Below are 15,615 nucleotides of genomic sequence, written 5' to 3' on the forward strand. Positions count from 1 at the left end.
AATCTATCTGATAACGAAAATCGTTAGGGAATTCCATATTTCGCATTCCACAGTGTCAAGAGTGTGCTGAGATTACCAAATTTCAGGCATTGTCTCTCACCACAGATAATGCGGATGTCGACGGCCTTCACTTAACGACTGAGAGCACAGCCATTTGCGTGGAGTTGTCAGTGCTAACAGATAAGCAACACTGCGCGGAATAACCGCAGGTATTAAAGTGAGATAAATGATGAACATATCCATTAGGACAGTGCGGTGGAATTTGGCGTTAATGGGCTACGGCAGCAAACTCGAGTACCTTTGCTATCAGCATCACATTGCCTGGAGAGCCTCTCCTGGGCTCGTTACTATATCGGTTGGACCCTAGATGTCTGGATAACCGTGGATTGGTCAGATGAGCCGCTATTTCAGTTGGTGAGAGCTGATGGTAGGGTTCGAGTGTGGCGTAGACCCCGTAAAGCCATGGACCCAAGTTGTCAAGGCAGTATGCAGGCTGTTGGTAGCTCCATAATGGTGTGGGTCGTGTTACATGGATTGTGGATCCAAACAAACCAATCATTGACTGGAAATGGTTAATTTTGGCTGCCTGGAGACCATTTGCAGCCATTCATGAATTTCGTTCTTCCGAATAACTATGTAATTTTTATGGGTACAACATGCCATGTCTCTGGTCCACATGTGCTTGCAATTGGTTTCAAGAACATTCTCGATATTTCGAGCGAATAATTTGGTCATCCAGACAGCCCAACACGGATCTCATCGAATATTTGTGGGACATAATCGAGAGGATAGTTCATGCACAAAATCATGCGCTGGCAATACTTTAGCAATTATGGAGCGATATAGAGGCAGTATTGCTCAATATTACAGGAGCGGAATTGCAACGACTTGATGTGTCCATGCCACGGTGTGATGATGCACTACACCCTGCAAAAGGAAACACTTACCTGGCTTGTCTGTTTTTACGTAATGGATTGTGACTTCAGGACCAGATTCTGAAAAAGATATTGGTAGAAATGTGAATGAAAACATTAAACTCCTGCTTCATTAATCACTGCAAAATTGTCATTAGTTACGATGCTGAGACTTATCTACAAAAAAGGTGCATTCTTTACCTGTAACGGAGTCTGTGCCATTGTAATTTGTTGCTATGACTGTTGCCAGAAAAATGCAGATAAGCCAACTTATGGTCCTGCAGAACATAATGCAAGGACGTAGGCGTTGCGCCAAGTGAAGAACTTCCCTCACAATATCTTCATCAATTTTGGACACTTATGAAAAACCTGTAATTTATTGAATCACTATATATTTTCTTTCTACAAGCTACTATTGTAAATTAACATTTCAGTCAACCTTGGATTATACAATTTAGCAAGTCTGATACCACTTCGTTCTCCCATATATATGATTTAGCAACGTTACTTACTTTAAATGTATCCGAAACCGTTTAAGACATCGTAATTCTGTTTACATCCGATTAGTTGTTAGAAAGTGTTCTTTAAACGGCGAGTATTCTTTTGTCATACCTATATTTATTGCAGAGAGACCGGTATAAAGTACTCTTTTCCAGCTGGAACTGTGCTGTAAGACATTAAGAGTTGATTTTTCTGGCAAAGGGAGAGAGGCATGGGTGTGTGTCTTGCACGTAGCACGTGCAAGCACAGGACAGCGGGTGGTGGGGGTAACTATGGTTTTTTAGGAATATAATGGCGCTAATGAGCGCTGACTCGAATATGGCTGATGCAGTCTTCAAAACATGCTACGATGAAACCGAAAACACTACAGAGAAGGTGGCGACGAGAAATGATCGTTCCGACAGGGATCATGATTTTGCGATCATTATTACAACAGTTAAGAATGTCTGTGGTTATGTACATTATGACAGCCCATAGAAAAACAATTACTAACACAGACTTTGATCAATCATAGCATAACACGCATCAGTTGCTAGTTAATGTAAGCAGACATGTAAAAAATGGCATTTCATGTATTTTACTTGGTCTAAAAATACAACTGATTTTACATGGCTAGTATTATTGTGTAAATGTGTCACTGTTTTGAATCTGCCACAGATGTACACAGTAAGAAGATTGAGTTCCCCACTTCCATCGCTTATCATCTCAGGTTTTAAAGATTTAAACTTAATGGTATAAGAATGGCAACTTGATAAATGACAAGGAAAGAATTGTAGAAAGATGGAAAGAATACTTCTCAGAACTGTTGAATCGCCCAGACCAAGATGAGATATTACCTGCAAACACTACGGAGGAAAGGAAAGATGAATAAGAATGGGAAGTTAGTGAATAAGACGTGAAGATCGCAATCAAAGGACTCAGAAACAACAATGCCCCAGGGGAGGACAGAATAACATCAGAATTAATCAAGGAGGGAGATGAGAGCTTACACTATATAAACTGATTCAGTTCCTATGGGAGGTGATGACACTGCCAGAATACTGGAAACTGACTATAATATATGCCCAATATACAATATAATGTGGTAACTACAGAGGAAACAGCTTGTTGAATGTAACGTATAAGGTGCTGTCCATCATTATCCTCAGAAAATCGCAACCTACAGCAGTACCAAGCTGGCTTTCGACCAAACCGATTGACAATAGATCACATTTCTCACTAGGACAATTATTTGAAAAACACTGGGAATATGATGAAGATATCTACAGCCTGTTCGTCGATTTTCAACGTGCATATGCCAGCATTCACAGGAACAGACTATACAATGCAATGCGTGACTTCAGAATCTCTGAGAAGCTAGTGAGAATGGTGCAAGCTTGTATGGAAGGGTCAAAGGCAGCAGTACGCTTTTGAGGAGCCACATCAGAAACATTCGAGATTGAGAGAGGCCTCACATATGGGGATGCTCTCTCGTGTGTTCTGTTCAATGTCATCTTAGAGCAAGTAATAAAAGAGTGTAGGCAACAGGAGTGGGCTGGAGTAGAGGTTGACTGTAACTTGTAGATGACATAGTACTACTAAGTGAATAAAAGCACGAGTTGAAAGAAATGTACCAGAAAATGGACAATTATGCACGGAAGGTAGGGCTCAAAGTGAATCGAGGCAAAACAGAGTTCATGCAATTAGGAAGAAGACAAGAGCAGAAAGTATTTCTTGAGATAGATGGCAAGAGGTTCAAGAGAGTACAGCAGTTCAAATATTTGTGATCTTGGTTTACCACGGACGACAACATAAAAATGGACATCAAGGAAAGAATAGCATTGGGAATGAAATGCACGCATTCCCTCAGAGAGACGCTCAGCTCTAACTCGATCTCAGTGAACACTAACGTGAAAATCTACAGCACAGTGATATGCCCAGCAGTAATGTACGGTTGAAAACATGCAGCATGACTAAGCGAGAAAAGGAAAATCTTACTATATGAAAGAAGAGTAAAGAGAAAGTATGGGGACCAGTTTTAGATAACGGAGAATGGAGGAAAAGCGAGGAAATCTACCTGCTGATGCGACAACCAACTATCCTACAGAAAATAAAGAGCAAAAGAATGCAATGGGTGGGCCGTGTAGCCCGTATGCCAGATGGAAGACAGGCGAAGATGGTAGTAGCGGGGAAACCAAACACCAAACGCCCCATTGGATGACCGAGGCAGCGCTGGATGGACGACCTAGCGAAGGATCTAGCAGCCTTCGGAATTGAAGACACCTGGAGGAACCGGGCACAAAACAGGAAAGAATGGAGGCAGTTTGTGGAAGCAGCGCATGGTCTGCAGGGCCTGTGATCGCTGAATATCTATCTATCTATCAATGGTATTTAATAGTTTACTGATTATGCAAATGAGCACTAGAAGAAAATGCTAAATAAATAATAAATGGAACACGCTATGTAAAAGCTGTAAGCACAAATGAACAGAGGGCAGTAGCATGCTCCTATTAACCTGGCCTCTTCGAGTCTTATAACTGTACTTAGAACGTGCGATTTTATTCATATCTTACGTACATTGTATAGCATATGCTTTGAGAGGTAACAAAATGACCATAATGAATGAAAGATTACCAACTTTCTCTTTGTGTAAATCGTTTCTCAGACGTACACTTTAACTTAGTGCGGCCACTGAGGTTTGATCGCCATTCACTGATATTTCAGTAATATTATCAAATATTTGAGTTTTTAATTACAATCCCATTGTGTCAGTGAACAATGTTACCTTGACGGGATTTATTTATTAAATTCATTTTCAATAGTTCACTAAATTACAAACAATTCTGCCGGAGGAACACCTGCAACTAACCATTCCAGAAGAGATTGAAAATATTGCCTCAGTTGTAAGTTTGAAGATCATGATGGATTTCGGGCAATTACATGCTTATCGTGTGTGATAGTGAAAATAAACAAGAAACAGAAGCCAATAATAACATTTATACGCATTCGTACACATGAAGCCAGCCGCAGTGGCCGAGCGGTTCTAGGCGTGTCAGTCCGGAACCGTGTTGCTGCTACGGTTGCAGGTTCGAATCTTGGCTCGGGTATGGATGTGTGTGTTGTACTTAGGTTTAAGTAGTTCTAAGTTCTAGGACACTGATCACCTGAGATGTTAAGTCCCATAGTGCTCAGAGCCATTTGAACCATTTGAAGTACACATGACAGAAAAAAGTACCATATAACACTATTCACAAATAGTGTTCGGGTTGGGCGCTGTAATATGTAAGTCAGTGGAAAAGTGATGACTGGTTTGCTTGGCGCCCAACTGCGCGGTCATCAGCGCCCAGACAAAGTCCCAATTTTTACACAGTCCAATCCAGCCCCTGTCACGAGTGATGATTATGATGAAGATGAAATGGTGAGGACAATACAAACACACAGTCCCCAGGCACAGAAAATCACCAACCCGGCCAAGAATCGAACCTGGAACCCCGTGATGCAGAGGTAGCCACGCTAGCCACTAGACCACAAGCTGCGGACAATGGGAAAGTGACAGCAGACGATACAATGAACGACTGTCGGGATAATGAAGTATAGAAAGAGCCCCAGTACACTGCGACTCCGAGCGCCGCTTTGGAAAGTATAAGACATGGCGTGCCACCAGCGAGCGCAGAGTGCGGAGTGGCGTACATGAAGGAGGAAGGAAACTGGTAAACCAGATTGGCAAAAGTACAGCCATCTGTTGACGGGAAGAAGAACGCGGGACCAACGAGCCCGGCCGTTCACAATTCGGATTACTGATTTGTATGAAAAAGGAAAAAACATGACAAGAAACAGAAGCCAATAATAACTTTTACACGCCATCTCAAAATCCTCGCACAAACGAAAAAATGGCTGACATCGAAATAAGTGTCCCAGGAATAGAAAAGCAACTGGAATCACTCAACAGAGGAAAGTCCACTGGACCTGACGGGATACCAATTCGATTCTACACAGAGTACGCGAAAGAACTTGCCGCCGCCCCCCCCCCCCCCCCCCCCCCTTCTAACAGCCGTGTACCGCAAGTCTCTAGAGGAACGGAAGGTTCCAAATGATTGGAAAAGAGCACACGTAGTCCCAGTCTTCAAGAAGGGTTGTCGAGCAGATGCGCAAAACTATAGATCTATATCTCTGACGTCGATCTGTTGTAGAATTATAGAACATGTTTTTCGCTCGCGTATCATGTCATTTCTGGAAACCCAGAATCTACTCTGTAGGAATCAACATGAATTCCGGAAACAGCGATCGTGTGAGACCCAACTCGCTTTATTTGTTCATGAGACCCAGAAAATATTAGATACAGGCTCCGATGTAGATGCCATTTTTCTTGACTTCCGGAAGGCGTTCGATACAGTTCCGCACTGTCACCTGAAAAAGTAAGAGCCTACGGAATATCAGACCAGCCGTGTGGCTGGATCGAAGAGTTTTTAGCAAACAGAACACAGCATGTTGTTCTCAATGGAGAGACGTCTACAGACGTTAAAGTAACCTCTGGCGTGCCACAGGGGAGTGTTTTGGGACCATTGCTTTTCACAATATATATAAATGACCTAGCAGATAGTGTCAGAAGTTCCATGCGGCTTTTCGCGGATGATGCTGTAGTATACAGAGAAGTTGCAGCATTAGAAAATTGTAGCGAAATGCAGGAAGATCTGCAGCGGATAGGCACTTGGTGTAGGGAGTGGCAACTGACCCTTAACATAGACAAATGTAATGTATTGCGAATACATAGAAAGAAGGATCCTTTATTGTATGATTATATGATAGCAGAACAAACACTGGTAGCACTTACTTCTGTAAAATATCTGGGAGTATGCGTGCGGAACGATTTGAAGTGGAATGATCATATAAAGTTAATTGTTGGTAAGGCGGGTGCCAGTTTGAGATTCATTGGGAGAGTCTTTAGAAAATGTAGTCCATCAACAAAAGAGGTGGCTTACAAAACACTCGTTCGACCTATACTTGAGTATTGCTCATCAGTGTGGGATCCGTACCAGATCGGGTTGACGGAGGAGATAGAGAAGATCCAAAGAAGAGCGGCGCGTTTCGTCACAGGGTTATTTGGTAACCGTGATAGCGTTACGGAGATGTTAAACAAACTCAAGTGGCAGACTCTGCAAGAGAGGCGCTCTGCATCGCGGTGTAGCTTGCTCACGAGGTTTCGAGAGGGTGCGTTTCTGGATGAGGTATCGAATATATTGCTTCCCCCTACTTATACCTCCCGAGGAGATCACGAATGTAAAATTAGAGAGATTCGAGCGCGCACGGAGGCTTTCCGGCAGTCGTTCTTCCCGCGAACCATGCGCGACTGGAACAGGAAAGGGAGGTTATGACAGTGGCACGTAAAGTGCCCTCCGCCACACACCATTGGGTGGCTTGCGGAGTATAAATGTAGATGTAGACAAAAAATTATATGAAAAACGTCAAGATTACATTGTGAATGCAAAGGAACATATTGAAACAGGGGCAGTAGAGAACTGTAGCAAAACTCCTAACTGGGAGACGGCGACTTAAATCTTATACATGTAACAGTTAAACTAAATGAATTTTTTTTCCATGAGTGGCACGCAAATTTTAATTTGGTGGGAAAGCAGACGGCAACGTGGAATACAATGCCATAGTTATGGGCTAAAAGAACATACACATGAGCCACACCTAATAAAAAAAACATCTTTCTACTAAGGAAAATGGAAAGTAGCTAAACCTTAGAGTACTCACTGTGAAAAACCCCTAGAGGTCCAGGCTGGGAATCTTGCACATGAAATAGCACGTGTGTTTACAACAGGATAACGTCGGCCCTTTAACCCCAAACATCGATAAGTGTACGTGTATTTCATCGACGGGGCATTTATCAGAGTTGGATGGTATAAACAGAAATAGCAGACCACACGTGGTAGGTAATAGGAGCACATACTTATGGAAGATCGAGGCAGCAGCAGGAGAAATCAGCTTCGTACAGAGGTAATCACCCTGTTGCAGCTGCCAACAACTAGGAGTTGGAATGAAGTGAACATGCAGAACTGTTTCCAGACTTTTATTTTCCATCATCTGCACCACAACCGAGTCTGCAGACACGTCCTTTGAAGCATTGGTGTGAGACATTGAATTGTTTCCAGACTTCAAGTTTCCCCATATTCTTTGCACTCTGCACTCATAGTCTCGTATAGCTACGAAACGAGGGTTAGCATACTTTCAACTATCTAGTTCTATTACTTTCATGCTCTTCCAATCCGAAATCCATGCATGTAGATCATCAGAAAGAGGGAAATTCGCAGGAATTTTTTGTAGGTTAATGGATATTACACATATAAAATCAAACCACACCTTGTTATGATAGCAATATGAGCATACACATAACGAAACAAATCGGGAAAAAATGACCCGAAAATCGGTAAAATATTACTAAAATCAACATAAAATACATATAAATGGGGAAGATACGACAAAATGCGGGAAAATTGTAGGAGAATGAGAGAGTACTTCGATGTCTGCTTAGTGCAGGAAAATTCTTGTACGTGGGAATGAGTGTGTGATAGCAACAGAAATACGAGAACAAAATCGAAATGGGAGCACTGGGGCCCAGGGATACAGTAAAGTAATCGTGGACAACGATAAGACAGCTGTAATAGACTGTTTAACAAATTTGTATATGTCAGATCGCAAGCCGACCTGCAATCACAAAGTTATCTGTAGTCACCCATCTTAACAGATTTTTGCAAAGTGCCTGGACATTTGACTACAAAAAACTTTTGCATCCTCCTCGGTTGAAGATTGTTGTATTACCAGGTTTGGGGCTGCGATGTACAAGTACTGAGCAGATCCCGTGTTTGACCCTTTGCAATACTGCCTAAGTGTTTTAAACTGTAACAAACCGCATTTACAATGTATTTCTCTGTACTCTCTATCAATCACAACCATGTGGTCTTGCTAACAGTTACCTTACAGGGCAGTTGCCTATGGTTTTTTTTAAAAAAAAAAGTTCAGCAGTATGTCTACTGAGGTGGTAGGACACCTACAGAAGTTGACTGGTGAACTGGATGATCTAGAAAGTTGTTCTGGATGTGAGTAAGAGCGCTATCTACCTGCAGTCCGTAACAGAAAATCTCTCCACATCACAACCAGCAGAGGACTTCCAAAGCATGTGTGACGACTCATGTCCATCAGACCGATGGAAAACCTGTTTCAAAATGGCTCTGAGCACTATGGGACTTAACATCTGAGGTCATCAGTCCCCTAGAACTTAGAACTACTTACACCTAAGGACAGCACACGACGCCCAGTCATCACGAGGCAGAGAAAATCCCTAACCCCGCCGGGAATCGAACCCGTGAACCCGGGCGTAGGAAGGGAGAACGCTACCGCACGACCACGAGCTGCGGACGGAAAACCTGTTTCGGCGCCTTCCTTTAAACGAAGATGCATGCGAAGTATACCATTCCCTGGTCACATTTTCGACATGGATCGAGTAGTCGTTTTCATACCTACTTTGATTCTAGGACACTGACAAAGATTTGTGAGGTATTGCAGACCCTGTATATACATAAGCTTGACGGTTGTTTTGTGTCTGTGCGTGTGTGTGAAAAGAAGGCATTGTGTTCAGAGATTTAGTGCAGCATGTCCACCAAATCGATGGAAAACCTGTTTCAGCATACGAAATATACCATTTCCTGGTCACATTTTGGACATGAATAGAGTCGTCGTTTTCATAACTACTTTGATTCTAATTCACTGACAGACGTTTGTGAGATACTGCAAACAATGTGTGTACATCTGCTTGATAGTTGTGCTGTATACAGAGTTTGTGCAGCATGGCGTTTAATTTCACGTGTCAATCACCGCTGCTATGCATTTGTCTGTTTGCCAATAAGATGATTTTTCCGGTGCTGGCGACCATTTTATAGAACAGATGGGAGCACAGCATAGTTTCTGGATGTGAACAGTGGTCACTATACATCTCCAGAAAGCTATATTGTACGTGTGTCACAAAGATTATGTTTTTCTTTGGTGTAGAAGGAAGTAGTTTTACCATCTTAAAGCTTGGCACCGAAGTCAGAAGGATAAAAAACTTGCAGGGTGGATGTATGTTACGTGTTAGACATATATGTCTTGCATTAGAGTATTAAGAGCATTGCACTCCGCATGACTAATATTTCGCAAATTACGAGGGCTATCCACAAAGTACATTACGTTTTGGAATTAAAAATTAATAAAGTATTGGAAATTTTTTTTATTATATAGAGATGAAAGCCACACTTAAATACTACTTTTCTACATAGTTGCCATTTAAATTAAGGCACTTATCGTAGCGATGGACGAGCTTGGAAATTCCTTCGTCGTAAAATTCGGCCGCCTGCGCCTTCAACCACGTGGTTACCTCTTCTTGAAGCTGTGCGTCGTCATCAAAACGCTGCATAGCCAACCACTTCTTCATTGCTGGGAATAAGTGGAAGTCGCTCGGTGCCAGGTCGGGACTGTACGGAGGATGAGGAAACAACTCCCACTTAAAAGATTCGAGAACTTCACGAGTGGCATTTGCCGTGTGGGCCCGGGCGTTGTCGTGAATCAGCAAGATCTTTGAGCCCAACTTTCCCCTGCGCTTGTTTTGTATTGCTCTTCTGAGGTTGTGCAGAGTTTGGCAATACCTTTGAGAGTTTATTGTAGTGCCTCTTTCCAGGAAATCCACAAAAATCACACCTTTTCTGTCCCAAAAGAGGTAACCACGAATTTTACGACGAAGGAATTTTCAAGCTCGTCCATCGCTACGGTAAGTGCCATAATTTAAATGGTAACTGTGTAGAAAAGTAGCATTTAAGTGTTGCTTTTATCTGTATATAATAAAAAAAATTCCAATACTTTATTTATTTTTAATTTCAAAACGTAATGTACTTTGTGGATAGCCCTCGTACATGACTTTAACATTATAGAGTGTTTAAGTGCAGAACCGTACAACCTTAGGAGTGCATGGGTTTATGTTCTATGAGCGTTTTTTTCTTGCCAATACCTGTTTGGTACTGACCCCAATACGAGAACAATACTCTAGTATCGATAGCACAGTTGATTTGCGGAAATGTTTCAAACACCGTCCATCTGGACCTCCATTTTGCATAAACCGCTTGTTTCTGCTTAACCAGTTGTTATATCACCACAAGACTCTCATATCTACTCTACACCAATAAGGTGTGCTAACCTCCTCGACATGCACGCATCTGGAAAGGTCTTGTGCACTTGGATAGGTGCTGTAAGATAGGTGCAGAACAGTCTTTGCTCAACAGCAGTTACGGACTCTGTTCACTCTCTTTCCTTCACGAGACATGAAATGTAGAATGTACTTCTGGTCAGTTGGAAATTAAATCGGCGACACTGTTGCAAACAGCGTTGGTCAAAGACAATGCAGGAAGATCTTTCACTCTCCAACTTTATCCTATGAATGCAAGAATACTCTGACTCCCATCCTATTGAGAAAAGATGGCCAATCGTAGTGATAAATTTCGCACTATCATCGAAGTGCTAGAAATATGTAAATAACCTAAAAGCATTGGTATAAGTCGCTGTCTGGTATACTTCAGTGTATTTGTCTGAGAATTAACCATGAATTAATGTACTGCATTCACAATCTAGTAAATGTTACTCACTAAGTAGCGAAAATCTGGTGTAGAGATGATACAGAAACTGGGTAGCATGCTGTCGTGCCATTGGCTGGCGTTAAAACTACGGAAGAACTGGTAAAATTGCTAAAATTGATTGCACTATGTCCCATATTGACTGTGTCTTTCCCATCCCGTTCGTCCACTGGTACGCTGTTGATTGATGATGAGGTCCCATACTCCAAGGAGTGTAGTGGACGATGCAGGAGACCCGCACCGCTGTACTAGGCAAGGTCTAGTGGAGGTGGTTTGCCATTGCATTCCTACGACCGTAATGGGGATGAATGATGATGATGAAGACGACACAACAGCACCCAGTCATCTCGAGGCAGGAAAAATCCCTGACCCTGCCGGGAATCGAACCCGGGACCCCCTGCGCCGGAAGCGAGAACGGTACCACAAGACCACGAGCTGCCGACAGTCGGCAACAGAAACCAAAACATTGCATTGAAACAAGCGTTCAGTTCATAGTGCTGTGGAATGTGGGGAAAAACCGCAAATTGGCATTCCTAAGAAGAAGAACAACACCAAAAATGGAACAGGAGCGTAATATGTAAGAAATTGACCACGCAACCTGCCACTGATGATGCCTCGCAGAAAATAAAGGCGAAACACGTATGGCACTAAAATTGTGTTTTATTCAGTTGCTTCAGATGGTCCATAAGTAAAAATTATCAATATACCGCAATAAAACGACAATCAATGCGCAAGCGCCTTACGTTCAGCACTGTTAGCGCTCTCTACCAAGTACACCAGTCATCGCACAAACCTCATCAAATCCGACAAGCTTACGGGACATGTTTCGAACACATACAACGAGTAACAGTGATAAATACTGCCAATTAAATTATGCTGAGAGACGCAGTAGACATTAACGAACATAACTGATGCGAAACGATATGCGAAAGCATCAGAAAGACTGCTGCGCTACAAGTCTTGTAATAAATTCGGAAAAAAGTCGGTCCTTTCTTTAGTTTGCCTCATTTTTAAAGTGATACGCACAGCACACCGCACGCTGATGCAAGAAATGCGTAGAGACTTACGAAAAACGTCCCGCGCCGCAGCAGCCAGTACTGTATGCAGTGCAGTGGTAGTCGGTCGCGAGTTTCGCCTTTTTGTCCTTATATGCCAGGCAGCGGCTGGCGCCTCCCACCTATTCTGTCCACAGCCTCCCCACTCCCCCAGAATCCCCGCCCCCTGACCGCAGCGATACTTGCACACGTCTGACGTTCGTAGTATCCCTGCACAGGACCGGCTGTACGATCTCGAGATAAATCCAGGGCTAGCTAACCGAGGAATAGGCCAATCACGAGAGTGTGCGTCGTACGTCGCCATTTTATTTCTCGTTTCTTTTTCCCGGAATAGCGTTCATGCCCTGTTAAGTTGGCAACAACTGAAGAGTACTCTGGGTATTTTAACAAATGTCATTTCATGTTGTTTACTTAGCCGTCGTCTGCAGAAATAGCGTGGCAAGCATGAGTGATAAGCGTTCGAGATCGAAAAACTTTTTGCATGAGGACACTATGACGCTCGTAGACACTAAACTGGTAGGGTTCTTACATGTATAACGATCTATCTTGAATTTAGTTAAATGATCAGATATTTGTTATCTGACCGCTAAGAGATCTTACTAGATTTCCGAATAAAGCATGGGAAAAAGTTTGAAACTGTTTCCATTCACAAACAGCTTCACATAGATCGACAGATCAGCTACAACAGACTTACGATTATTATTATCATTTAAAGAACGAGACACGTAAATATTATCAACACGAAAGTAAGCAGAGGCCACAGATTGGTGGTGCCTCATATGTGGAATGCAAGTTACAGATTGTGTGCAATGAAGTACACGATTTGGTAAAGTTTTCAACAGAAGGACGTCACAGAGTTCGATTCGAATACAACATTTCTAGACGAAGTATTCGATTAAATGTTGCTGTATGGTAAAATTGTAAGTAGGTGCATAATATAGAAGCAACTGTGAAATGCGATCTGCTTTGTGAAATAGGTGGTCATTTCAGTCTCTCCAATAAACTGACAATACAGACATCTTGGAGACTGACTGCCTAGCTTGCTGCTGTATTTACCTCTTACAATTAGAATGATTAATTCATTACAGCAGCAAAGGCTGTTCTATACAAAATTTCCTTCTTGAATTATTGAACACTATTTGTGCATCCACTTCTGAAGTTCTTGGACATATATAAATTCTGATTATTAATTATGTTGAGGGTATCAATGAGAAATAAGATGGCAACATTTACAATAACAAATCATTATTTTTTTATAATCCTGGGGTAGAAATGTACTATGGCACATATCTCACCTGAAATGTTTGAGGAACAGCAATTATTTCACAAATATTTTGGCTTGTGCAGTCATCTCTAGCAGCTATGTGTAATCTGAGAGGGAAAGAGGAAGTAACTGGAGGTGTGACTCCCACACTGTGTTCTTCCTTCTTTTCTGGTCATTTCACCTTCGAACCGTCAGTTTTGTTTCCAGAATAAAAATAGCTGTTCTCAAATGAGAAAGAATTAGCAGTGCTGCAGATGGTGCTGCTTCAAATGTAGCTTGAGAAGAACCAGAGAAGGGAGGAACAATTGTATTGGTTAAAAAAGCCATAAAGCTCAAAAATTGAATCAGACAATAAAAATTAAAACAAAAGATTTCAGAATAAACATATATTAATCCATATTCATTTGCTTCTTTTCTTTTCTTGTAACTGCACAAGAGAACTTAAATAATTTTAAAAAGAATGTCTTTTGTGTGTGGCCGTGCGGTTCTAGGCGCTGCAGTCTGGAACCGCGAGACCGCTACGGTCGCAGGTTCGAATCTTGCCTCGGGCATGGAAGTGTGTGATGTCCTTAGGTTAGTTGGGTTTAACTAGTTCTAAGTTATAGGGGACTAATGACCTCAGAAGTTGAGTCCCATAGTGCTCAGAGCCAATGTCTTTTGTGTATGCTGTCCAATGTCATACACGTCATTTTAATAATCATGCTGGCTGTCTCCTTGCCAATACCAATGAAGTCTCCAATGGTCAAAGAAACTACCAGAGATAAAATATTTTGAGTGTCTACAGGGTGGTCCATTGATCGTGACCGGGCCAAACATCTCACGAAATAAGCGTCAAACGAAAAAACTACAAAGCACGAAACTTTTGTTGCTTGAAGGGGGAAACCAGATGGCGCTATGGTTGGCCCGCTAGATGGCGCTGCCATAGGTCAAACGGATATCAACTGCGTTTTTTTTTGTTTTTTTTTTTTTTTAATAGAAACTCCCATTTTTATTACATATTCGTGTAGAACGTAAAGAAATATGAATGTTTTAGTTGGACCACTTTTTTCGCTTTGTGATAGATGGCGGTGCAATTGCTAACCAAGAGGCCACTGCCTAGCGAAATCATTACAGAAGAGTAACAGGAATAGGAAGACAGAGTCAATGCTCCTACGCCAGCGCTCCCGGTTGAGCCCCACCGCTGTCATACCGTATGCGTGGGCGATAACTATATTAAAGTACGCAGGCTTTTAGTCGCACGTCCATTGTTTCACTTTAGCTCTCTATTTACTTGTACACAGCTGAACGTGTTTACGACGTGTAGTGTGTAAGATGTTGTGCACCATGCCGCCCGTAAAAAGAAACGTCGTTTCGTGGATAGCTGACCATCCTGGAACATTTACATATGACGAAATTGTTTTATATTGTCGAGTTTGCGAGTAAAACATTTCGTGCAAAAAAACGTTTCAAACAGACCAGCATGTCAAGACAAGTCTTCATATAGCAGGAATGCAGAAGAAAGGACGTACAACAACTTCTGACAACAGCAAGTTGCAGTAGCAGAGATTTGTCCAAAGGTAACCAAAACAGATGGTTTAACATGGATCTATGTGAATCATTCATTGCAAGCAATATTCCTCTTCACAAAGTTACAAACCCTATCCTCAAAGGCTTCCTGTGCAAATATTGCTTAAATCAAAATATACCAGATGAATCAACATTGCGTAAAATTTACATACCGACAATTTATGTAAATGTTCTGAAAGATACGCAGTGAACTCAAAAACAGCATTATCTGGATTTCAGTTGACAAAACTACAGACTGTTATGGCCGTTACATTGCAAATTTAATTGTTGGTGCTCTAAAAGAACAGCCTTCTTCTTCCTATCTAGCGACCTGCAAAGAATTTGAAAAAGTAAATCATTCTACGATCGCCAGATTTGTGAATGAGGGTATTAGAAATATATTTCCAGAATCTTCTGCGGATGAAATGGTGTTTGTGTTTATTTCAGATGCTGCTCCCTATATGATCAAAGCAGGAAAAGCCCTCGGAGTATTATATACCAATTTGACTCATGTGACGTGCTTTGCTCATGGAGTACGTCACCTTGCTGAAGAAGTAAATTCCACGTTTGTGAATGTAAATAAACTGATTTCATCTACAAAGGAAGTGTTTCTAAAGGCTCTGCTCAAATCAAGACGTACAAAGAAAAACTACCAAATGTGCCTTTACCTCCCGAACCAGTGGTAACTCGTTGGCGTA

General features: G+C 41.9%; 1 protein-coding gene across 1 annotated transcript in view; it reads right to left on the minus strand.

The window, feature by feature from the left end:
* The window catches only part of LOC124717130 (poly [ADP-ribose] polymerase tankyrase-2-like), an 83,515-nt gene extending 71,311 nt beyond the window's left edge, over positions 1-12,204 (minus strand). The window contains exons 1-3 of the mRNA XM_047243869.1: positions 12,121-12,204; positions 1,116-1,283; positions 948-995 (exon numbers count right to left, since the gene is read on the minus strand). Of these exons, the coding sequence (XP_047099825.1) occupies positions 948-995; positions 1,116-1,203 (136 nt within the window). The 5' untranslated portion in view covers positions 1,204-1,283; positions 12,121-12,204. The remainder of the gene's footprint in view (positions 1-947; positions 996-1,115; positions 1,284-12,120) is intronic.
* Positions 12,205-15,615: the final 3,411 nt, after the last annotated feature.

This window comes from Schistocerca piceifrons, chromosome 9, assembly GCF_021461385.2.
Source record: "Schistocerca piceifrons isolate TAMUIC-IGC-003096 chromosome 9, iqSchPice1.1, whole genome shotgun sequence".
In the NCBI taxonomy this organism is placed as follows: domain Eukaryota; kingdom Metazoa; phylum Arthropoda; class Insecta; order Orthoptera; family Acrididae; genus Schistocerca; species Schistocerca piceifrons.